At 41.5% G+C, this 27,047-nt stretch overlaps 1 protein-coding gene across 4 annotated transcripts in view; it reads right to left on the bottom strand.

Annotated features, from left to right (window-relative positions):
- Window positions 1-393: 393 nt before the first annotated feature.
- Window positions 394-27,047, bottom strand: part of kidins220b (kinase D-interacting substrate 220b) — a 210,661-nt gene continuing 184,007 nt past the window's right edge. For all 4 annotated transcript variants that reach the window (XM_067984236.1, XM_067984238.1, XM_067984239.1 and 1 more), the window contains 4 exons: window positions 13,071-13,208; window positions 8,518-8,616; window positions 4,830-5,069; window positions 394-2,455 (listed from right to left, as the gene is read on the bottom strand). In XM_067984236.1, the coding sequence (XP_067840337.1) occupies window positions 1,073-2,455; window positions 4,830-5,069; window positions 8,518-8,616; window positions 13,071-13,208 (1,860 nt within the window). In that variant the 3' untranslated portion in view covers window positions 394-1,072. The remainder of the gene's footprint in view (window positions 2,456-4,829; window positions 5,070-8,517; window positions 8,617-13,070; window positions 13,209-27,047) is intronic.

Genomic DNA, 27,047 nt, shown 5'->3' with positions numbered 1-27,047 from the left:
AGGATGCAGAATGACAAAAAAAGGGAATGATTCACCAGTCAGGCAGTATCAAGCAGAAAAGTCTACTGAGACAGCCTCCCTTGTGAGGAAATTGTGCAGTTGTGGTGGATTATATAACTGTGAAACTTAATTACCGTTATTGTAATAGAACTATGTAGAAATATGCATTTCTGTCAGTTGATATTTTGCTACATTTGTCGCAAGTTGCTGCCACAAATATGAACAGTGGTCGATGGGTGATGACTGATTATATACAAATAAACTCTATGTAAAAGATTTTAGGTTTTATTTAAATTGGGGTGGATTCAGCATTAAGTGTTAATTATTGACAGGTACCAGGCTATACTGGCAAATATTTGCAGTTCACTTTTTGCAAGAATAACTGGACAATAGTTATTACCATAACTATTTATTTCAACAGATAGTTACACAAAAGACACCAGCTTGTTCAAAATCACTGATAACAAATCCAAATCAATATATTAAGATATTTTAACATTAAACAATGTGACATTAACAGCCCAATCTACTACTATCCTCGTAGAAAAAAGTCAGATACCAAAATTATTTATTTAACCACATTGATAATAGATTGACTATCAAAAGCACAAGTCACAGGTACTGCTAAACTGTGGCATACACGACTATAATAGGAGGATTCACATAAGCAACACTAACAACAAATTAATTCTTACAACAGTAAAGCTAATATTCAGTGCAACATATTTAACGATATTTGAACAAATACACTTAGTGCAATAAATACTGACCACATTTGCAGTTAGAACTTACATCATGACAAATACTATCAAAATTAGTCACAACATATCTTTAGCTCAGAATCACATTATATTAAACACAAACGTTAAACAGTACAGTCATATATTACTAACACATATACCTCCATGATAGAATTAACCTATTACTTGATTTAAAGTATGTGCTACAATGAAACAAACTGTTAAAGGTGTGCTATCAGAAAGATAGCCAAATGCAGAATTTATAAGAATGCGACAAATCTTTGTATCACCATTTATCAAACATAAATCTTCAACAGACGATTTACTTTCTTTTACAGGATGCTCTCCCGTTCTTCTCCATACGAATCGCTGGGACCAACTGCATGTAGCTCAGATGAGGTGCTACTCTTTGTGTGTTTGATAAAATTTGACGGAGCTTTAGATGTAAGGCTCCGTTTAATACCCAGGCCTCGTAGGTTGTCATTCTTGAATGAAGCTGCGTACGTATCATTCTGGACTGGTGTTTTGCCCAGAGCTGAGCTTGCTATAGGATGGATGACAACTCGAGGTGTATTCTTTCCTAAGTGCTCAGGGTCACCGGCTGTTTCTATGAATTCTTTCCTCTCATCTTCATCTGCATTCTGCAGCCTATTAGAAGCATTGCTGTTGTTATTCAGGGTCTCTGTGCTTGCTGTTCTGTTGATGTTGGATACGTTAAACATTTTGTGAGAGACGGGCCAATTTTCCTCAGGACTACTGGCCAACAGACTGCATTCAGAGGTTGAACCAGTAGGGCTCTTCTTATCTTCAGAGCAGATAGACATACGGGCAACACTTGGGTCTTGAAGGCCACTTAAACTGTTAGGTATACCTCGTTTTTCTCTGGATGGATCATCCTCCAACTCTATCAAATTGGTCTTCTCCAGCTGGCTGTCTTCTGTTTCATCACGGAGAGAGTGGTTTGGCGAACTCTCACTGGATCTGACTCCAGAGTCTGATGAATCCTTTTTATCAAGCATGGCATCAGAAAGATATTCCTTCGATTTTATCAGGGATCTGATAGCTTCATTTCCATGCTCAGTGGAATTGGTTTGTTTTTCGTTTTTCTCTTCTGTCTGCCCATATTTAAGAAGTGGGTTATTATAAGCTTCTTCTTGACCCGATTCATCTTCATCATTGGGTAGTTTCTGATAATGTAAGCCTTTCCGTGTTAAATCTGCTCCTTGGAAGATATTCACTCTGTCTGAAGATTTCTTCCTAGAGAGAAGCTTGGTTGTTGAAGGGTCTGGTTTTTCATCTTCTTCAGTGATGGGATCCAATAGGGATGCATCAGATGTAGAAACAGTGGATGATGTATAATCGCCAAGGTCACTCACAGAAGACTTGCCTCCACGTGGAACAGTCTCTCTTTTTCCTGAAAAGGATTTTTTATCATCATGTTGCTTCTGCTCAGCATCTTGCTCCAAAGTGGTTTGAAAGGGAGCCCCTGGTATGCTTTTTCCTCCAAAAAATTGACCAGGATTGTGGGGTGCGGACAGATTAGACTTTTCACTGCTGGCAGTTATGGAGATGGATGGACCATCTAACTGAGCCATTTGTGCAATATATTCTTTATAGGCATCTCTGTATTCAGCCTGCTGCTTGTCTGTGAGCCTGGAAAGGTCATTAGAAGATTCCAGAGAATTGATACTTGAAAGGCTTGGTGTTCTTTGAGGCTGTAGTTAAAAAAAATGTTTATCACACATCTTCATTAAATACACTAATTATCATGTCAAATAGAAATCAACCTAGATGCTTCCTCTTACATTTTATCCAGGTAAATGCCAAATGTTTACATGTGTAACTCTCAAAAACATGCAGCAGACATGTTTTTTGGATAGAACTGGTTCCACAATCATTGTTAAAAGATCTGCAACTGAATACCTCAATGATTCTGGGGATAAATGCACTACCTGGAAGAGTGCTGAGTTACAGAGACAGAGAGGCCCCTGGTTTAATCTCTGGTCTGTGTTGAAATAGCTTATCTCAGCCAAGGCAGTGGTGGGTCATCAAAATTGGACAATATCCTTCGGCTACGGGGTGCTGGGAGGGGTGGGGGAAATCAGTTATGGATCCCACTCCTGATCACTATCCAGCAGGTTTGTTGGAAAGTAAGCATGTGAGTGAAAAGAATAAGGTTTGGCTACAATGGCCCCATCCTGAATAACTTACCAACTGACTGGGCTCGTACATGAAAAATGGTCCTTGGGCAAGGTTAACAGGGGATTGCTGGGGCATATAAAACCATTTTCCAACATGTGTCAATGCCTTCAGGAAATAATAATATGGAGGATGGAGAAGACCTGCAACTGAGAAAATTAGACAGTTGACAGTCCCTTCCAAAGTACCCAGTCCAAAGCATCTGACCAACCCTTACTGTATCTACTTTCCCCCCCCCCCCACCGTGGCAATATGGCATTGGCAACATCTGCATATTCCTGCCACCTCCAGCATATCACAGTACAAATCAAGGGTGTCCAAACCTGTGCCTTAGTGAGACACCTATTGTGCAGGCATTGTGCAGCCTTGCAGGCCCCATATAAACAAGTGCAACACAGAACAGAATTCAAGGACTACTTTGGCTTACAACATAAAACTTTCAATTATTAAAAGGTCAAGGATGTAAGTCATTTAATGCACTTTGTCTTTTCTCATCTTACTTTTCAGTAATTTAGAAAAGTATTAATTTGTTTGCATAGATATATGTGTCCATCACACCACTGTATATTATATTGGCATTGTTATTCCTTTCCATACAGCTGCCTACCTACTTTCATTGAATTGATATTTTTAAATGGGCATTTATCAATATTTTTAAACTGTGTTTTAATGCATTGTTCAGTATAATCCAACAGAAGTATATTGTACTAAAGGCGTGAATACAATTGCTTTCTGATATCGTGTAGGAAAAATATGTTTTCTTCTGTCCTGACATTAAAACCTTCAGACATAACCAGTCCAATTAAGGAAAAATATTTTAACGTGAATAATTTTATCAACTTTGAAATTTATTCAGAAATAAAGAGTGTCATTAAATTATCTGCTATAATGGTGCCAGTAATTAATGAGAAACAAATTTTTAAAGTACTTTAGGAAAAAATCTTATGGAATCTTTTGTAACGTTAAACCACTTTACTTACCCATTATTTTTCCAGCAGTAATTTTAGGAACAGGAATAGGCTATTCAGCCCCTCGAGCCTCCTCTGCCATTCAATTAAATCATGGCTGATCTGCACCTCAACTCCATTTACCCGCCGTTGCTCCATATTTCTTGATACCCTTACCTAACAAAAATCTATCAATCTCACTCAGTCTTGAAAGCTCCAATTGACCCAACATCCACAGCCTTTTGGGGGATAGAATACCACGACCCTTTGTGTGGAAAAAGTGCTTCCTGATTTCACTCATGAATGGCCTAGCTCTCATTTTTAGATTGTGCCCCCTTATTCTGGATTTCCCCAACAGAGGAAATAGTTTCTCTGTATCTACTCTATCAAATCCTTTTATAATTTTAAACATCTCAATTAGATCATGTCTCAACCTTCTGAACAAGGGAATACAACTTAAGTTTATGTAACCTGTCCTCATACTTTAATCCTTTAAGCCCTAGTATCATTCTGTTGAATTTGCACTGTATCCAAGGCCAATATATCCTTCTTGAGGTGTGGTGCTCAAAACCGAATGCAGCACTTCAGATGGGGTCTGACCGAGGCTCTGTACAATTGAAGCATCACTTTCTACCCTTTTGTATTCTAGCCCTCTGGAGATAAAGGGCAACATTCCATTAGCATTTCTGATTACCTTTTGAACCTGTGCACTAGCTTTTAGTGATTCGTGTACCTGGACGCCCAAATCCCTTTGCTCCTTCAGTTTCTAGTCTTTCAACATTAAGGAAATATTTTGATTTTTCTTTCTTGGATCCAGAATGGATTACCTCACACTTCCCCACATTGAACTCCATCTGTCACAGTTTTGCCCACTCGCTTACTCTGTCGATGTCTTTTAGAAGGAGGTGACATCTCAGGGAAACTCAGCTGATATAATACCAACCTGCCAACTAGAGTTGCTGTGTCTTACTGGTTCTTCAACACCAACAGCTCTCAGTTCCTCAAAGCTGAAATTTAAGCTGAAGGTTTCCTGTGGGGAATGTCCAGGAAGTTCAGAGTTTCCTGCATAATCGCTATTTGCTGCATGAAGACTGGAATGATCATTTTGCGCAGACACATTTTCACCAACACTTCTAATTTCTTCTTGAAGTACCTGGGTATCCAAATGGCGCATCTCATACACCTAGAATAAGATCAAACAAATGGAGTGCAATTACTTATTTTCCTGATGGGATACAATACATTGAATTATACGGGGAATCCTTCTGCAGTAAAAATTTAGTTTAATGGAACAATTTCACTACTACCTGTCAAACAGGATTAAAAAAAGGCATATACAAAACAGGGCTGTCAGTAATTTGCTTGGATTTTTGTCATATAAAATACTTACTTCTTTTCCTGCATATTCAAAAGATCTTAAATATACAGTACAGAAAAAAATAGCAATTATTTTATATTTTTTTTCCACAGAGTTGCAAAAATACAATAACTCCATGAAGAGAACAATCCCTTTAAAGTGCTCCTTACCTCAGAGCTCGTTCTTGTTTCCAAAATTGTTATATAAAATACACACATGCATCACAAATCCAATACCTCTGCTTTACTATTGTAGCTTACAATCTCTTGCAAAAGCACACTTCAGAATTACTTTGTTTGTTAAAAAAAAGAGCCTGTTCATTTTGGCTTGCACATAGTACCAGAGGGTGACAGGCACCACTGTTCCCTCCAAGCTGCGCACCTGCGCAACCGAGCAGCAGTCTGTTGTGTGCCACGCACTTAATCATTCCGTCCGCGCTGTCCCAGCGCCTGTGTGTTGTTATTGCTCTCAACATATCTTTTCTGACTTTTGCAGACATTTTAAAGCTGGGGACTTAATGCATGGTTTACCTGAAGCCTCTCCAATCTAATTGAGTGGCTTTTCTTTTTATTTCTAAAAAAATAAACACAAAGTCCTCTACCGTTCAGAGGGACGCGATATTGTTTTATTCGATGCGCAGTCCCGAGGAGTCCCAGCTGGAAGGAAGCGGGGGTGGGGGTGGGGGGGGGGGGGGGGGGGGTGGTTTCCCCGTACAATCTTAATTATATACAGGTTAAAATGGTGGCTGCAAACAGCAGTGGGAACCTGAAAAAAAGATTGAATTGGAATCAATGTAACTCGAGCAAAGGGTCCTCGGCGACCTTGACTGGATACTTGTAGGTGCTGCGTCTGTTACACAGTAGGACGGCGGTAATAGCCAGGAGATCCAAGTCTACACATAATGGGAAAATTATCGCGCTCAGATGCCCAGTTCCAGCCCCAAAACCGCCCCCCCCCCCCCCCCCCCCCCCCCGGCCATCTCCTTCAGCTGCCACGAAGCTGCTAATTAAAGGGGCAGTGCTCACAGGGCTGCGCACATGCGACTCTCTGCAAACAAAACACCTCTCTTTAAAAAGGCACAACATCCCCTTTTAATATTCCTTTTTAAAGCTGTCAAACAACTTGAGTGATTTTGCTTTCTTTCATTCAAGAAGCAAGTGTATTTAAGGATTCTTTTAAATGTACTTTTAAATGACGATAGGCATGTTGGGATGTATTATAAGGACCACTGATTTACAGTAAGTCATATAATGTTTTATTACATAGGACTCATAAGAACTTAAGAAATTGGAGCAGGAGTAGGCCATACGGTTCCTCGAGCCTGCTCCGCCATTCAATAAGATCATGGCTGATCTTTGACTTTAACTCCACTTTCCCACCCGATTCCCATATCCCTTGATTCCCTTAGTGTCCAAAAATCTATCGACCTCAGTCCTGACTATATTCAACAATTGAGCGTCCATAGTCCTCTGGGGTAGAGAATTTCAAATATTCACAACCCTCTGAGTGAAGAAATTTTTCCTCATCTCTGTCCTAAATGGCCGATCCCTTAACTTGAGACTATGACCCCTAGTTTTAGACTTTCCAGCCAGGGAAAACATCCTCTCAACATCTACCCTGTCAAGCCCTCTAAGAATTTTATATGTTTCAATGAGATCGCCTCTCATTCTTCTAAAATTCAGAGTATAGGCCCATTCTACTCAATCTCTCCTCATAGGACAACCCTCTCATCCCAGGAATTAATCTAGTGAACCTTCATTGCACCCCCTCTATGGCAAGTATATCCTTCCTTTGGTAAGGAGTCCAAAATTGTACACAGTACTCCAGGTGTGGTCTCACCAGAGCCCTATATAACTGCAGCAAGACGTCCTTCCTCTTATCCTCCCACTGCTTTGCAATAAAGGCCAACATTATCATTTGCCTTCCTAATTGCTTGTATCTGCATGTTAACTTTCAGTGATTTGTGTACAAGAACACCCAAATCCTTCTGAATACCAACATTTCTTAGTCTCTCACCTTTTAAAAAATATTCTTTACGTTGGCGCACACAGCCTTTATATCGGTGCTCAAATCCAAATTCATGGCCGAAAAAAATTAGAGGGAACATAGACAGGAACCCGTAGAGTTTTCCTCCAGCAAGGGGTCAATGTCCAGGAGAGATTGACTGTTGTCAGTGATGCTGAATCCAAGTAGAATATCTACCGTAAAACCCCAAAATATGACAGGAGCAAAGGGCAGCAATGCCTATGGAAAAGTAGGGCTCTTAGGCAGTGGAGTGATATGGTAGCAAGGCAGACGGGCTTTTTGAGCGAAGAGATGGGAAGTGAAAAGGGAAGCAAAGTAAGTGAACAGGGCAACAATGAAATGAAAGAAAAGCAAAATTGGTTTGTGGGACGGCTTCTCAAGAATGGAGAGGTTAGAAGAAATCATTGTGCCTAAAAAGTGATTCAATGTTCGGCTGGTGGTATCAGTTGTGATGACTAGGGAGGGAGTTGGTCTCAGTGAGAATAGGCAAATCTGAAGTCCCTATGAATAAAAGTTATAAAAAAAACTTTTAAATGAAGTGTTTTAAAGTGTGACAAAGAAATACGACACCGAGGTGTGACTGGTGTTGCACAAAATTGTGACACAGGAAGTAAGGTGGGAAAATGGACAGGAAGTGTGTACTTTATGCAAAACTTTTAATATATGATATCCAATACAAAGATGTAAAATTGCATTTTAGTTTTGGGTCATTACAGTAGTAAAGCTATTCCAGATATATGAGTAGCTTTATTACTACAATAATTATTTTTACAGCCACACATTGAGCGCTAAAATCAAGCAAAACTTGTCAAATCAAGGAGACAGGAGTTTGTGAACTTGCTGTCCATGGGTTAATTGTTCAATTAATTCTTGCTTCAACATAGCATGGTATGTTACTGTTGGAATGTACTGACAGACAGTTGAATTAAGGTTGATGTCATTGTACATTTACTGTCATTACAATTGTATGATCTGATTTACTACAACAGTATTTAATGGCTAACAGAACTGTTGTCCAGTTGCACATTTCAGAAGTTTGCAGAAAGTATCATCTTAGAAGTATGTGCAGAGGCAAGACATCGTTATTTGTATATCTACATAAGCACAGCTTATTATTCATTTCTTCCAAGCTTTTAAGCATATCAATTCACTTATTAACTTTAACTGTGGGAATTCAAAACACTAATGCAATTAACCTAAACTATTTGCCCAGTATTGATAAAACGAAAGAAGCAAAAACTCATCCTACCATGTTTCTAAAAAGTTGCCAGTCTCCAAAATTCATGTTTAATTCTTTCTTCAGTTCATCCAGATTGCACTGAATTAATACCCTTCCATTAATGTTTGCCTGAATAAAAAGAGAACATTGCAATTTAAAATATCGGATGTTACTAGCGCCAAAATAATCACTCTTCATTTGAAAATAGGTGTGGACTGCTGTTGATGTCTCCTTGAATACAGTAATACGATGCTCCTTGGGTCAACTGCCAGAAGACATGCTTATGGAAGGGACCTCCTGTACAATTTGCCTTTACTTCTCCAGATGACACAGGCAAGACCACAGAAACTTGTATTTCAGATGGAAGTTGAATGAATTTCTGTCAAGATTCTGGCTTCCATGTAAAATTTATCATTCTACGTAATAGCTATCAGACAACTCATTTATCATTTCGAAATAAGGGAGTACTCTCCTTTAACTCAAATAAATTTGAAATCCCCCTTGTATCCCCTTAACAACTGTAAATTAGATAACAAAAGGAGAAACATTTTCAGGGCTATGGGGAAAGGACAGCGAAATGGGACTAACTGGATAGCTCTTTCAAAGAGCCGGCACAGGTGCAATGGGCTGAATGGCCTCCTTCTGTGCTGTATCATTCTATGATTCTATGAAATGAAAACCAGAAAAACTTAAGTCTTTGAAAATTTACAATAACCCCATTTAAGATTAATTTAAAGATCAAATCTCAAATTATTTTTTTTAAACAAGGTACAAGCATTTCCTTCTGTTTAAGATAAACATTTGCATAAATGCATGATTTTAGTCAGTGGTTAAAGATTAAGTTATTTGCAATCTTCTCCACATCACGAAGTTAATCAACATGCATGTTGGTAGGGGCAACACCATGCATGTGTACATGATGCAGGGTTGAATGCTCAAGTGGGAGAAGAGCCTGGCTGTTGAGTCTTTGAAGATCCATGACCAGAGCCATGAGGCTATTGGAAGATCGAAGAACCTTATGATGTATTGTCAGCGCGGTGAAATACAAAACAAGAAATATTATTCAGTCTCTGTACGCGGCCTAGGTTAGGCCTCATCTAGAATACTGTGAACAGTTTTGGTTATCTGACATGGTGGGTGATACAGAGGCCCTAGAAAAGGTTCAGAGGCGGGCCACTGGATTGATAGTTAGTTTAAAGGCCCTCAGTTACCATAATAGATAGAGAGAGCTGGGACTTTTTACTCTAGAAAAGCTTAGACCATAAGGCTATTTCATTGAGATCTTTAAAATAATAAATGGATTAGATTCTGTCCACATGGATAGCCTAGTTCAGCAAAATAGGTTAGGGAGGACCGGGGAGATGAGTTTAAGTTACGTAAGCACTGAACTAATTTAGATGTCAGGAGGTACTTCTTTTTGCAGAAAATCACTGTGTAGTGGAACTAGTTGTTGGCATGTGTAGTGAGTGCAGATTCACTGCAGGCATTCAAAAGGGAGCTGGAAGAATTCCTGAGAGTGGCCAACATGACTACATATAGAAGGCAGGTGGGTATTGGGGGATATGTCTCCCAGTTAATGTGGTCTCCTGGAACTTGTTTAATCACCTTCAGAGATCAGATAGGAATTTGTTTCCTAAAATGGCCTACATTTTTTAAAAACTTTGTTTTTGTGCCTCTCTCATGAGAGTACATGGCTGATGGGTGGGGTTCATGGCATGCAGAAGTTACATCATGAGAGGCTCAACAGACCAGATGAGCTTTTCCTGACTTTCATTTTCATACGTTCATAACATGCAAAGGCGTTCTACATGATTGCAAATACGAACACAACAATTTCATTGAAAGGGTGCAAAACCAACTTTTCCAGGTGATGGTTATTTTCAAGATAAGTGGATTTCCCGTGGCATTGCTCACAGTAAACCAGATGATGTCTTTTTATAAAACTGGAACTGTTATACCCTGTGATACACAATGTACTGATGGAGCGATGTCCCATTAAGCCAACAAAATGTTAAGTGAACACAAACTAAGGTTAGAGCTTAATTGTTGTTGGGGAAGTTTCCAGAATGGAATACATTCAAACAGTTCAAACTGTGGTCAGAAGCACCCAGCATTTTAAGATTGTCAAACTTTGTTACAGATGCAAAATAACATTAAAAGACATGCACAGTGTATAATGTAGCATAAGAATTTGTAATATTCAGTAGTTGAAAGATTCTCCGCTTTCTGGTATCTAACATAAAGATCATAACTTGCTTGAGATCAGCATTTTTCATTTGGATCTAAGGAAGAAGGACGTGCTACATTATATCTTGGAGATTCTGTAATTTTCCACCAAAATCAATTAGGTTGTAGATGATCAATGTTTATTAACCAAGTGAATCATCCAAAGTTCATTAAAGTTTATGAAATAGCAGTGAATTTGAAATGTTTGGATAATATATAATCCTCAACCATGAGGTCAATTCCTGGTGAAGTGCCTACCTGAATGGATAACTGTCAAAAAGTTCAGTGAACAATGCAAATATAAACAAAAAGGAAAACTGATTTTCGTCAGTGGTTATGAATGATCAATTTTCTAGAAAAAATAGAAATCCTATCAATTTGCCTTTGCACATGGCATTTAAGTAATATCAGCACTAAATACATAATGTTAAATTGTTTCTGTACTTCATCAAACGCATGGGTTTACAGATAACAAATTACAATTTCTAGTTTTACATAAAGAAGCATAGCATCCAAAAGCAAGGAGGTAATGTTGAATTTGGGAAAGATCTCAGTTAGGCCACAGATGGAATATTGTTTACAGTTTTATAGGAAGGATATAAAAGCAATGGACAAGGTGCAACATAGATTCATTAGAAATGAAGGGTTACAGTTATGAAGAGAGACTGGAGAAGTTAGGCTTTTTCACTAGAGCCAAGGAGGTTAAGGAGTGATTTCGAGTTTAGGAAAGGTTATAAGGTAAATAGTGATAGTGATAGAGTAGATTGTGTCCACTGGTCAGCAAGGTAGTAAGAAGAGGGCATAAATTTAAGATAATTAAAAACTAATTATTTACATATAGGATGATTAAAATGTGAAATTTGTTTCAACAGTTTATGATACAGGAATTAGTTACTCAATAAAAAGGAATATTAAAAGGGTATGAGGAGCAAGCATGAGAGAATTATTAAATTAGGTGGCAAATGTGGGGAAAAAACACTGGCACAGATCTGATGGGCCAAATAACCTAATTCTGTGTTGTTAGGATTTCAAGAGGATCTTACATAACAAAGAATTATGGCTAAAATCTATTCCGAAGATTCTGTACAGTTCACCCTCAATATAACCCAATCTCAGTTAACACTGCAGCAGGCTTCACACAAATTGTTGTTTATGTTATACATCACTACACTAGGAAGAGGAAGCTTAAAGGAATAAGTGAACTTCAACAAGAGTGTTCTAGCATGAGCAACAATTGAGAGAACTGGAGGGATTGTGAGAATACTACTGGGAAAGAGGAGAATAAAAAGGAGAAACTTCAAATGATGGAGAAAGCTGTGGCAGACCTGAATGTGCAGAAATAGCCAGGAAATCGAGAAAATAAACAGTAGTACAGTAGAAGTTTTAAAAATACAGGAACAGTAATTAAGGCTCAAAGATGACTAAAAATTGAAGTACTAATGGTGATTAAATATATCTATATACTATTGTATATACCATTTTGGTAAACATCAACTTGTTAAGAGTTCTGAACAATTCTTGTGCTTGTTATCTCACTGGACATTTTGCACAGGTAAATCTATGGACAGTAGAAGGACACCTGTAAGAATTTTCTTCCATTAAATAATATGTAATTATTTTTAAAAATAATTATTTTTTCAAGCATGGTATAATAATGACCAAGTATGGTTCCCTTCTTCAGTGACATGATGTGTAGAGCAGAGATTGAGAATCTGCTCAGTGGTATCACAATACCCCGTTACCTGGTGCATTGAAAAAGAACAATTAATTTCCTCTCCCTCCAGTTTTCTCCCCTCTTGACAGCAGTGACACAAGCACCAGTAACCTTACAGTACATTGCCAAGAAAGCCATTCCTACACCAGTCATTGTTGACAGGCTATTCATCCATTGCAGCAGCACAGCTAAATTCAGCGCCACCCTCAAGAGACATCCACATTGTGCACTCATTCCAGTGAAGATTGTTGTTGTTTTCCTACCTTCACACTCTTCCCTTGGAGGACAATGTGAAGCAGTGGAAGGATTCGCAGACTGATCAACAGTCTAACATGCCGCAACGTGAACATTCCTTCCATGGTTATAACCCATCTTTATACCAGTCTGGTAATTGGGTGATTAGTCCTATACAGCGGGAGGGATTTATGGGCTCCCACATCCTACATCCATCGGATGAGAGTATCCCGCTGGATGTCAACCCAGAAATCAGTGCTGGAGCTCTGCTCTCCACTCGCCGGGACTGTCTGGAGTGGGGATCAAACCCTGCACCTTCTAACTCAGAAGTGGGAATGCTGCCACTAAGCCAAAGGCTCACTCTCCAGTAAAGGTAACTGGCGGTAATTAGGCATTGTATAGTTCCTACCTTTTTGATAGTGGAAATGTACTGAAGCAGCATGGTTTGGTCAATTCCTTCCAATTGTTTAAGTCTTTCACAAATAGCATCCACATTCATTGAACTAAGTGATGCAGTTGTACAAGCTGCTGCAATGGAATTGGCCACCTATTGGGCAAGAAAACATTAAAATATGTAATTTACTAGTAGATAACTATATTGAAAATATTCAGAAGAAACAAAACTAGAATCTATAATAGGCTTACACACTATAGTGACTATTAATTAGGTTATACTGCCTTAACCTTAAAATACATTTGTATGTGCGAAGAAATCTGACATGAACACAAAAAGGCAAAGACCACAGGATCGTACAGACAAAACATGGATAAGCATGCTTGAGGTTTTGATGCTACAAGCAGTCACGTTACAAAAGAGCCAAAACAGCTCATTAGGCAAGTCTGTATAACAGCAAGAAAATATTGAATTACATTAACCATTTTAATTCAAATTACTTGGCTAAACAGTTTTCAATAAACTGTAAAATTGCAAAGCTAATGTTTCAGCCATATCTGTTAAAAAGGACACAAAATTAGAATGTACAAACAGCATTGAAAACAAAACAGGTTTCATCAGTCTTAGCCAGTGAGTGAGCTGATTTAAGGGATGGTAGATTGAGAGCATCAAAATCATATGGGAGACTCTATACTGCAATGGATTTAGACTGTGTCCTTTCACCTCTGGTATCTGGGTTCAAGTCCAGCCTAGAGGATCCTATGTGACATGAGTTTTAACAGTTTTGAGACAGTTCCCAATGGGCATAGGTACACAACAGTAAGCTGCCCCTGGTTTAGTTTCCACAGGTAATCTCAATCAAAGACCTCAAGGATAGCTGGAGTTGGAAATGGGGAAATTTCATACTGGTGCAAAAGAAGAAGCTCTTCTGAGGTTTGGACAAAGTGGAAGGAATTTTCGTATCTAAATGACTGTTCTATATCTGACCTGGGAGTTCTCAATGCTGACATTGGCTGCCTGAAATGGGAAGGTATTCTATTTCTCAGTGCTGACATCCCTCGTCTTAATGAGCAAAAAATAGTATAAGTGCATATTGGTCAATGTGAAAGCTACTACCCACAATACCATGCTTTAGTAGGATTTGAAGAATGACAACTGAAAGCATAATGATAATTACTGTTTTTCACCTAACTAACAAAAGACTAAATGCTTATTCAATAGATCTTAGAGTAACATAATGCTTACTTAATTCCATTATTATAGTTTAGTGTTATGCGTCAAAGCTTTTTGCTACGACACTTACCTGTATCATCCATTTAGATGTCCAGCAATATTTGAAAGAACACTACACAGCTCTATCATCTGGTATACACCCTCACATACAGAAATTGCTGTACCTTATGATTATCAAACTCCAAGCTCACAAGTAAAAAAAACTTCAGTATGTCAAACTCATTTTAACAGGTCATGCCCAAGCATTTACACCGCAGTTATAAGGCAATAAACAAACAATTTTTTCTAGAGTACGCACTTTCCAATATCCCTTCGCCCAACTTTTTCTCTTCAGCCATGCACGCCTGCAGCCGAAAAAATGAGTGGCTTGCTCTCAGACCTCCATCTATATTGCTTAGGCCACCACAAGAAATGTAGTAACAGCCTCCAATCAATTATTCTTCCAATTTCCCTTAATCCTCCAAAAAATCCTTGCCTCGTCTCAGCATCTCCAATCAGCATTGTGGCTGCAAGAATGGTTCAAAGTAGGAGACTGAGCCTGCATCCACCACGTTGTGTGATGTCTTAATTTCTTTTAAATGGAATGTATATCATCAACAAAGGTGATATTATTCATATTAAAATATTAACCCTTTGACAATGTTTTAAAAACTATTAGACGATAGAATAATAATCATATTTTAACAAGTTTTTTTTAAGCACACCTTGTTAAAATACAGTATGAAAAACTTGCTTACATTCCCCTTAATATGAAGGTTTTCAAATATTTGACAGTAACTATTTTACCCTCCAGAATTTTAAAAAAGCCAGTATATTACTAGCATGATGAAGCACTTTTTTTTCCAATCACATAACAACGTGCAAAGGACTTGTTAATCTGATCAGCAAGCAGTTTTGCGGTTAGTAAGGCAGCGTAACTGTTAAGATTCCAGTAACAAACACTGCTGCTGCATAAATTATTTCACTCCAGGAGCAGACAGGGTTATTTTTGTACCTGTTTTAATTTAAGCTGCATAGGAGAAAAGAGAAATACAGACATAAAGTTTGTCAAAAAAGGCACAGCAGAAAGAAGAGGTTCAGAGGAAGCAATTAAAAAAAAAACAATCAGAATGCTTCTCAGTTAACCAATTCCTTTTTAATCCTTTCAAAGTGGAAGTTTCCACTTAACTGTCATCTCATTCCATAATGGCTGGTGGCACACTGCTTGTTGTTCCACAAAAACAAAAGTTCAGAAGGGCATAGTTTAGGAAATCTGTCATATATTAATTTTCATTCTTAAAGATTATCTTTAAAACATACCAAACTCCTCTGTTTAATCACTAAAAAGGAACTAGTTATTTACGAAGTGTCTGTGTTTCCAAAAACTTACAAAAGATATTCTCAAAACAGTTGGTAAGAGAAAGCAAAGTCACCTTAACACTTAAGTTTTCTAATGTAGATAAGAGAACAATGTCAAGGGTTAATTAAGAAAAAAAATGCCAAAAATTAATTATTGAAAGAGTCGTCTGTGCATTAGGTTCGGAGCCTAGAATTTTTCTTCAATAAACATAAAATACATTCAGAAACACTTCTAAACTTGGATACATAATTGTAGTTCATCATTTTTGTAGATTTGGAAATTATTCAAAACAGAACCTTTAGAATAATAAAATGTTGTAATTAGTGACAGGCAAACAGCATTACTGTATGCTATTTGCAGGCTTCAAAATCAGTGTCATTTCTACATATAGCCTATTTAAGTTATTAATCATAAAATTTGGATTGCAATTATAATGTCATTAACCAAATAAACCACATCCCTACAAAATTTACAGAACAATAACCTTTCTTTTAAATTGTAAAATGCTTGTTAGGGTACAAAAATGTTACTGCAGTCTCTAAAGGATTTTAAGCAGAGCCATAGAATAACAAATTGCATAACTCGTTAAAAAAGTTTGCTCAAGTAAATATGGTTTATGGCTTAGCATGGAGATGGTGTACAAGATAGACCTTTAATAACACAGCTCAAGGAAAAAGAGCCTTTGCAAAGCTGCCAACTCTGCACCTGGCAACTAGAATTGCAGTGGAGGCCATGTTGCCAAGTATCTATGCTATTATAATTGTTTTAAACCCAGTCAGCATGTGGAATATTCCATGGAGTCAAAACTGACACTTTGAATCACTTCTTGAGAGAAGGAATATGGCATGAAAAAGAATGAGCAAAAGGCAGGCAAAGGGTGAAACAAATTTTGGGCAAATGAAATTCATGTAAAATGGTAATAATTTAATGTAAAAATTAAAACTTGAGCAGAGTGATGACGCACATATTCACTAAACATAACATAGCAATATATTTCAATATGTTTAAGTAGGCAGTTTTAATGTCCTTTGAGCTTATGTAATTTTCCCCTACGAATTTTCTCCCCAGTCATACTTCCCTAAAGCCAGCAACTCATACCAGGGAACAATTCCACAGGTGAAGATGGCCCTTTGGTACCATTGTCATGTGACTTCTTATTGTGAGAGCCTGGACAGTGATTGCTGATTGACCATAACAACTGATTCTGATTTTATCTAAATATTCACATACTTTCTAGCATGGGTTATTAGACACACATCAGAAGTGGAAACTAGGATTTATTTTTCCCCCACCCTAGCCTGTCATAATACCACCATTGCTGTCCCAGCAAGGATCATCTAATTCACCACAGATCAGGGATCAAACTCGGGGTTTTACCCAGTCTGTATGGCATAGTACTATAGCTTGCAAAGCAATTTTACTCACTGAGGAACTTGTACTTGTAGCATTATGTTCTTTATAATTTGGCCTGCTGTCGCCCCTAAAGGGAGCACAATGTAACACATTGGCTATTTTGGCCAGACTGGCAAAATCTAATGAACTAAACTATGAATCAGTTTAGAACACTGTGAATCTGGTCGATAAAAATACCATTAAATGCCAGAACTTATCAAATTGGACAAAATGTTGGTATTTCAACCAAGCAGCATGTCCATGTTTACAATGAGAAACTCAATGCCAACGTATTTTAAAAAAGAGCTACTGTCTTTTTGCTTTTATAACCTCTGTAGTTCGATTAATGTTTCCATATAATGCCTATTATATATACATCCTTATTAAAGGAAAACAAATATTTTGAACACACTGTCACCACACTCTAAACACATATTAAATCTATATATAAAAATATTGATTGTGTAAAAGTGGGAAAATGATTGAAAGCCTATAAAAGCAAGGACTTCTAATTTGAAAATAAAACCAGCTGATGGAAAAATACAAAACATCCTATTACAAGTTTGATTGTGGCTATAAATAAAAAAAGTGAATGAGTTGCAAGGTGCCAGTTCAGAATCTCAAGTTTTTGCATTACTTGGGTTGAAGCTCCAATAAGCCCTAACATTAGTTCATCTACAAGAGCTCTGCCCACCATTTGCCTGGGTACAAGGTGGCAATGGGAGTGGGGGAAACAACACTGGCACTCTGCAATATAGATAACGCAGGCTTGACTACACTTCTAATTCTTTTTGACACAGCAGTAACTTCCCAAAAGTAAGAGTCAAGCAGAGACTTCAAGTTTACTTAAATTGATATTTTGCCCTTACTGTTCTCAGTGTTGCTATTGGTGGATAAATCCTAAATCTTTAGGCCTGCAAAATAGAAGCAACTGGAATTCAGGGCGAGTAGCATTTCTGGAACAGCTGGCATCGTGGAATGGCAGCGCAAGATTGGAGCAGTCCTCATTAGAGAGCAGCTAGTCCAGCTCAGAGCATTCTGCATTGTGGGAATGCAGGGACAGGTTTGAGTAACCAGCATTGCTGGGAATAGGACCAAGTTTGACCAGCCGGCATCTCTGGAAAATGGGACCAGGTGTGAGCAGCCAGCAGCTTGGGAAAGCAGGAAGCAGCTTTTATGGAAGAAATGTTGAAGGGGAAAATTTTAATATTGTTAAAACCAAACAATCAAAACATTTTGGCAAGGCTTTGTCTTAAAAAACATTTATCTTGCTTTTATAGTGTACACTGTAAAGTTCTATACCCTGGAATTTTGCTTAATTTTGGAGGAAAGGAAAGAAAATTTTGTAGAACTTTCTCTTGGGAGACTAAAACATTGAAATGACTGCAGCATATTATTAGAACATGGAATGTTTTATCACAAGATGTAGAAACAATATCATGTAAAAGTGAATTGGATAAGTATTGGAAAAGGAAGAATATGGGAAATAGGATTAGAGTAGATAGCTGCAGTTGAAAAGCATGACACACACAGGGATAGATAACAGACACAGGGGCCCTGATATTACCAGGGAGGTGGGATGGTAGCGGGGGGAGACGGGGCACGTGGGTAATCCGCCCAGTGAAATCGGTTCGTTCCCCACGCGATCGCGGGTAAATTGAAGGCACTTACCGAGGCTTCCGAGTTTCCCGTCGTCAACTTGCGCAGCGGGCGGACTGCGCACCCGCATCACAGCTGTCAGCTGGAGAAGCCCTATTTAAAGGGGCCGTCCTCCAATGCTGCTCCTGCAGCAAACAACCAAAAGTACAGAATGGAGCAGACCATGGGAAAGGCTGCTCCCAGATTTAACGATGCCTCACTCCAGGTCCTACTGGATGGGGTGAGGAGGAGGAAGACGAGGGATATTTTCTACCCAGCAGACGGGAGGAAGTGGCCTGTCTCTGCCACCAAGAAGGCCTGGCTCGAGGTGGCAGAGGAGGTCACCAGCAGCAGCAACGTCTCCCGCACACGAATCCAGTGCAGGAAGCGTTTCAATGACCTAACTAGGTCAGCCAAAGTGAGTACACTTACTCATTCTCCTACACTCCGTCTTCCACATCACTGCCCCCACCCCTCAACTCCTTCTGCACTGCCAACACTACTCTATCACATCACTTCTCACACCCACTCAAACCTCATCCTCAACTTACCTGCACTTACTCACCTCCCCAGTACTCATCCCGCCACTACCACTCAACACAATCCTCATACAATGTCATGGCTCTGTCTCATACTCACCCTCTGATGCATCTCTTTCATGGTCAGCCTCACCCAAACCAATGCATTCAGCGGTTGGCCACGTCACCATCCCTCACTCACGCCTCTCTACTTTCTCCCTTTATTTATAGTTATTTATAATTAGGAGGTCGTCCTCATGGACACGGAGCAGGAAGCTCTTGAACTAAGCCGCACCCTTGAGTGTCTGTCCGTCGGGGATGCCGAGACTGCCACCCGACAAACGGCTGGTGACAGAATTTTAACATTCACCACTCACAATAGCAAATGATGTTAACATGCCTTGCCATCTTCCGCACCTTAACATCTGTCACCATGCTTAATACTGCCTTCTGATCTCTTACAGGGCCTTCAGCGACCGCCGTGACGGCGGAGGGCGATTCCTCAGAGGACCTGCCGGCTCTGAGGGGGCACCGTCACATCTGAGTGAGCCATCCACCAGTGCAGATACACACACCTCGACGGGTCCCTGTCTTCAGTTAGTTGGGGTTCATATGGTGAGTCACCACACACGTGAGCACGAGCAGACACTGGTGGCAGGGGCAGCTGTGGAGAGTCCGCATCTGTGGGAGCATTCCTTTCCTGGCTCTGCTCAGCTGGACAGAGATGCTGAACCCTGGGGGCCATCCTTTAAAAGGAGAATGATCGAGGGGCAGCCGCATATTTGCGAGGTGCTGGAACAGGTGCACTCCACAATCGCGCAGAGGATGGAGTTGTCCAGCTCCTGCATGAGTGGAATGGTGGCACAGGTACAGGAGGGAATCGCTGAGATACTGTCACAGGAACGTGACGGCATCTCTGAGATAGTGTCGTGGGTAAGTGTGGGAATGTCTACGGTGGAGGGATGGCTAGCCTTCATGGAGCTTTAAGCACGGCTCACAAATTTTGTTTTAAAATTCGTTCATGGGATGTGGACATCACTGGCAAGGCTGGCGTTCCGGCATTTATTGCCCATCCCAAATGAGTCCATTGAGGCCCTGACAATGGCCCTTCGGACTCAGGTTGAGCAACTTTCTGCCGCCTTAAACAGGCAGGCTGATACACTAGCACTGGCCTTACAAGGCCTCACACATGTCCTCCAAACTGTCATCCAGCAGGGTGGCAGGAGTGATATGGGCCTGGGCCAGGAGAGGGATGATGGCGAAAGGGGACATGGAAGTGGGGACGCCACTCAAAGCGCTCCCACGTCTCACCCATTGCCCCCCTCTCAACCAGTACCCGCAATGTTGCCTCCTCTCCAGGTGGTCGAGTCTGCCCCTGCACAGATGCAGGTGGAGCAGTCTTTGGCGGGGCCCCCTCACGGGCACCGAAACCCAGAGGGCGTAGGCCCAAAGCATCTAATTGGTCAGGGCATGAAGAGCAACCTACCACTACCTCTGCTGCAGCCACAGGGGTAGCACCACGTAGGAGTACTCGTAAGTATAAGGCAAAGGTTTTGTGAGCACAAAGGGGATGCACAAGGGTGTTTGACTGTCAGGTTTTTTATTTATATTTGATTTTTGTTAATGGCACATTAAATATTATTATTGTCACTACTATTGCCACGTCTTGGCCATTCTTGACTGGCTTGTGTAATAAGTCCCTTTCATGAGGCTCACCATGAACACCCACACTTGATGCCACCCATTGGGTCACTCTACAATGGGTGTATGTGTATTTGCACGACTATTTTGTGCAGGGGGCGGGGGAGGGGGCTGGTGGGCCGCTCCTCTGTCCAAGTGGTGAGGACTGGACTCTTCACACTGTCTGATGTTAGGAGAACCGTTCACATATCAGTGATTCCCTGGCCTCACGAACAGCCAGGTGAGCCGCTGTTCTGCCCGTGGGTTGCTCCTCCTCCTCTGCCTCCTCCTCAATATGGGTGGCAGATGTGGATGGGGCCTCCTCCAGCAGCACCCCTCTCTGTTGTGCTGTGTTGTGCAGGGCACAACAGACAACTATAATGCGTCCTACACCGTCTGGTGCGTATTGAAGCGCTCCCCCAGAACGATCAAGGCACCTGAAGCGCATCTTGAGCAGCCCTATAGCATGCTCAGTTGTAGACCTGGTAGCGATGTGGCCGTCGTTATATCGATGCTGTTGCTCAGTGGTGGGGTTCCTCAGAGGTGTCATGAGCCACGTGTGCAAGGGGTATCCCTGTCCCTGAGGAGCCAGCCCTTGCGGATGTTCGGTGTGTGGAAGAGGGGCGGGATGTTGGACTCCCAGAGGATGAAGGCATCGTGGCAGCAGTCAGGGTATCTGGCACACACGTGAAGGAATCTCTTGGGGTGGTCACAGATGAGCTGAGTGTTGATGAAGTGATAGCCCTTCCTGTTGATGAACAGTTCTGGGTCGTTTGAGGTGCTCCTATTGCTACATGGGTGCAATCGATTATACCCTGCACCCGTGGGAAGCCAGCCGCAGCGTGGAATCCCACTGCCCTCTCCGTCTGGCTGAGGTCATCCATGGGGAAGTTGATATAGTGCAAGGCCCTGCGAAACAAGCAGTCGGTGACCTGCCTTGTGCACTTGTGTGCAGGCGAATGCACTGTATGCACTGCTCCTCAGAGAGGTCCAGGAAGCTGAGTCTCGGTCTCTAGGGTATAGGAACATAGGAACAGGAGTAGGCCATTCAGCCCCTCGTGCCTGCTCCGCCATTTGATAAGATCATGGCTGATCTGTGATCTAACTCCATGTACCCGCCTTTGGCCCATATCCCTTAATACCTTTGATTGCCAAAAAGCTATCTATCTCAGATTTAAATTTAGCAATTGAGCTAGTATCAATTGCCGTTTGCGGAAGAGAGTTCCAAACTTCTACCACCCTTTGTGTGTAGAAATGTTTTCTAATCTCACTTCTGATAGGTCAGGCTCTAATTTTTAGACTGTGCCCCCTACTCCTAGAATCCCCAACCAGCGGAAATAGTTTCTCTCTATCCACCCTATCCGTTCCCCTTAATATCTTATAAACTTCGATCAGATCACCCCTTAACCTTCGAAACTCCAGAGAATACAACCCCAATTTGTGTAATCTCTCCTCGTAACTTAACCCTTGAAGTCCGGGTATCATTCTAGTAAACCTACGCTGCACTCCCTCCAAAACCAATATGTCCTTCCGAAGGTGCGGTGCCCAGAACTGCTCACAGTACTCCAGGTGTGGTCGAACCAGGGTTTTTTACAGCTGCAGCATAACTTCTGCCCCCTTATACTCTAGTCCTCTAGATATAAAGGCCAGCATTCCATTAGCCTTATTGATTATTTTCTGCACCCAAGGTCCCTTTGGACATCCACTGTTTTTAACTTTTTACCATTTAGAAAGTACCCTGTTCTATCCTTTTTTGATCCAAAGTGGATGACCTCACATTTGTCTACATTGAATTCCATTTGCCACAGTTTTGCCCATTCATCTAATCTATCAATATCGCTTTGTAATTTTATGTTCTCATCTCCACTGCTTACAATGCCACCAATCTTTGCGTCATCGGCAAACTTAGATATGAGACTTTCTATGCCTTCATCTCAGTCGTTAATAAATATTGTGAATAATTGAGGCCCCAAGACAGATCCCTGCGGGACTCCAATGTGAGTACCTACCCATTATCCCTACTCTCTATCGCCTTTCGCTCAGCCAATTTCCTAACCAAGACCGTACTTGTCCCTCAATTCCATGGGCTTCGATTTTAGCTAACAGTCTCTTATGTGGGACCTTATCAAATGCCTGCTGGAAGTCCATATAAATAACATCCATTGACATTCCCCTGTCCACTACTTTGGTCACCTCTTCAAAAAATTCAATCAGGTTTGTCAGGCACGACCTACCTTTCACAAATCCATGCTGGCTCTCTCTGATTAACTGAAAATTCTCGAGGTGTTCAGTCACCCTATCCTTAATTATAGACTCCAGCATTTTCCCCACAACAGATGTTAGGCTAACTGGTCTATAATTCCCTGGTTTCCCTCTCTCTCCTTTCTTAAAAAGCGGTATTGCCTCCTGCGACACTGCTCTCTCTGTTGTTGCCCTCCGTGCTGTTGTGCAGGTGCTTGTGGCGCAGCGCAGCACTGTGTTGTGGAGCTCCACGTGACGGAGGTGGACGGCATGCCTGGCGAGGCTGGTGATGTTGCTCGTCCTCGGATGAAGTGATGAATGCAGCTATGGCGCCCCCCTATCCTGATGGTGAGAGTTTGAGGGGGTCCACAAAGTAGGTAAATGTGTTTGCACAGTAGAGTTTAGGGTATAAATTAAAAATTTTGAGTGGAAAGACAAAGGTGCTGCAGCCAAAACTTTTTTTGAAGTGCCCTGCTGCAATAAGTGAGGTTTCCCCCCACCTGTCAAATGATCCTTTGCATCTCCCACTGGCTGCTGGCTGAAATGCATCTGCTCCAACAGGGAGTGTTTCCCACAGCACGGGAAACACGCTGAGGATCCCTCAAAATTGCACCCCTGCCAAAATCTCCAGTCAATGAGGTCTGTCAAGTACCTCAACTATCTAAATGACCACGTAAAGAAGCATCCCCCGGCTTTAATTGCCGGTGGGAGTCCCGCATGCTGGAGCTCCGCGCACACTCGAACGAGTCATTGGGGAACCCGGAAGTCAGCGGGTTGGAGCCGGACTCCGAACCCGCCGCAGGATTCCGCCATTTTAGGAGCCCCCCACCCCCAACACCCCCACTCGGCCATCCGAAAATCGGCCCCAGGATCTCGGGATATGTGTGGCAGAGATTCTTGCTGAAGTTTCAACAGCCCTCCATAATCTTTACAAGCACTCAGAAGCCAGTCTGGTGGTTAGGCTGCCACAATGGCCTCAGTGCCCCTAGGTCAAGGGGAGGAAATCCAAGATTTCCACATCTGATGACATATTTAGGAATCCTGCTGGAAGTATGCAAGTGTGGACATCAGTTGAGTACAGTATCTCATACTCAGCTGTAATGCCTCTGCACAGTCCAACAGCTTAGAGACACCCACCTCACATACAAATAACGGCCACTTCAGCAAGACAATATACAGTACTAAGTGTCCAAACCTTTGCTTCGTTAGTGTGCCATTCCCTGGAACAGCTTCTTCAGGTTTGACCTTAATGCCTATTCATGTTCAACACTGCATGTAGCCATTGTATTCTGTGTTCACAAAAGCCCTGCCGCTTCATTTAGAAAAGATTATGCACTTGTCAGCAAACCCACAAATATCATAACTTTGTACATCACTAACAATGATCCATACTGATTGAGATTTAAGAATGAACCAACTGGAAATGTTTCCAAACAATATGATAAGGTAATCAACAGAAGTCTCTAAGCTTGAATTCCAAAATAATAAAATTTATTTCAAGGCTGACAGCCAATGACTGAATTGATGTCAGAGTCTGAACTCAATGAAATTTTCTGAAGTATTTATTTAAGCCTTTACAAAGTATTGTGCAAGAAGACTGACAATACTTTTTTTCTTAAAATGCTGACAACATAATTAACAGGTGCTGAGAAAAAGTTATACTCTCAGAACAAGGCCCTACATATATGTTCAACAGGCTGACGATGGATCATATCATCATGTTGGTAACTTTGGAAACCTCAAATTCTTGAGATAATGGGGGATTTTCCAATGTGAGCCAATTTACACCCAAATGGCAAGAAATGGGTTATGCACGGACATAAATGGAAGTGGGATATTTGCATTCAAATTTATGAGGTCAGTTGATTACAGTAATTATGCAAAACTTTAGGTAGAGATTTGGATTTGTGCAGAGAGCACACTGCATGTTATCACAATTTAAAGTAATGGGGACAATTAAAGGGGAGTGCCAAAATAGGGTGAAAAAATTCCAAAAGTTGTTGAAGCTTGAAAGGCATCTCCACCCATTAGTAGCTTTTGGCAAGGCTGAATGGGCAGGGGACCAACAAGAAACAGGAAAAACTAAGGGAAAGGAAACCCAAGGTGTCGGCATAAGTATGCAACCAAGTGACGGAGCAGCTCAGTGCCTAACCCTCTGTTTGATGGATGCTATGTGGAGGTGGTGTTGTATGACGTGATTGTGAGGAGGGTTGCCTTCTCTGCCATTCCATGGCATCATTCGACAAGGTTAAGACTGCAGCATGGAGATGAATCCAAGTTTCAGGCTGCAGTTCACCATTACTGTCACTGTGCTGCATGGTAGCTCCACATACAAATCTGGCAAGCTGATCAGAAAATCCCCTCTCGTGTCTCAGTGTTCCTCACTTTTCTATCCCTAACTTTGTGTGATGGCCCACTCATTTGTATGTACAGGTTGAATGAAAGAGAAGGATCTATCTTTGGCCCCCTTCTATTTCTCATCTTCACGGTGCCCCTCGGTGATATCATCCGAAAACACATCAGGTCCCACATGTACACTGACGACACCCTGCTCTACCTCACCACCACCACCATCCTCGACCCGTCCACTGTCTCTGATTTGTCACACCGCTTGTCAGACATCCAGTACTGGATAGACAAAAATTTCCTCCAACAAAATATTGGGAAGACCAAAGCCACTGTCTTCAGTCCCCGCCACAAACTCCATTCCCTAGCCACCGACTCCATCTCTCTACCTGGTCACTGTCTGAGGCTGAACCAGACCGTTCGCAACCTTGGTGTCCTATTTAACCCTGAGATGAGCTTCCGACCATATATCCGCTCCATCACCAAGACCACCGACTTCCACCTCCGTAACATCGCCCGTCTCCGCCCCTGCCTCAGCTCAACTGCTGCTGAAACCCTCATCCATGGCTTTGTTACTTTCAGACTGGACTATTCCAATGCTCTCCTGGCCTGCCTTCCATCTTCCACCCTCCATAAACTTGAGCCCATATCCTAACTCGCACCAAGTCTCTTTCACCCATCACCCCTGTGCTCACTGACCTATATGGCTCCTGGTCTGGAAATGCCTCAATTTTAAAATTCTCATCCTTGTTTTCAAATCCCTCCATGGCCCCATCCCCCCGATCTCTGCCACCTCCTCCAGCCCTACAACCCTCCGAGATCTCTGCGCTCCTCCAATTCTTGCCTCTTGCGTATCCCCGATTTTAATCGCTCCGCCATTGGCAGCCGTGCCTTCAGCTACCTATGCCCTAAGTTCTGGAATTCCCTCCATAAACCTCTCTGCCTTTAAGACGCTCCTTAAAACTTACCGCTTTGACCATATCTCCTTTATGTGGTTCGGTGTCAAATTTTGTTTGAAAATTGCTCCTGTGAAGCGCCATGGGACATTGTGCTACGTTAAAGGCGCTATATAAATGCAGTTGTTGTTGAGATAAATTTCTCTTCCCTCCACACCACATACACAGTAATCTCTAACTTTCTTAACAATTGTCTTCACTTTCAAGTCGTACAGACCTCCTAGTTATCAAAGTGAATACAGTGGAACCTCAATTATCCGACAAGACTGCAGAACCCCTACCCCGGCAGATAGCTGAAACTGATAGATAACCAAAAGTCCCTAGAATACGATGCTGTTTTCTCTACCACTCTCCACCACTTCACCTCAGCGCTTACCAGCAGCACTTTCCTATGTTACATCTACTGGAACGGTCAACTATTTGATAGCTTCCCCATGCAATCCAGCACCAAGCCCACCACAGAACCGAAACAGCCAGCCAACAACGCTCCTTGTGATGCCAACCATGGTCTCGCAGCTACCGAGGTAAGTATTATAGGCATTAATGTGCTCGTCTCCACGGCACTGAGGCGAGCACACGCTAGCTGAAACACCTCCAGGGGTGGGGATGGGGTGGCATTAAATTACTGGGCCTATATTTGCCACAGTTT

Source organism: Heptranchias perlo, chromosome 5, assembly GCF_035084215.1.
Source record: "Heptranchias perlo isolate sHepPer1 chromosome 5, sHepPer1.hap1, whole genome shotgun sequence".
Lineage (NCBI taxonomy): Eukaryota > Metazoa > Chordata > Chondrichthyes > Hexanchiformes > Hexanchidae > Heptranchias > Heptranchias perlo.
Note: the sequence above shows the minus strand (reverse complement) of the source record. Positions and strands in the feature narration are given on the sequence as shown.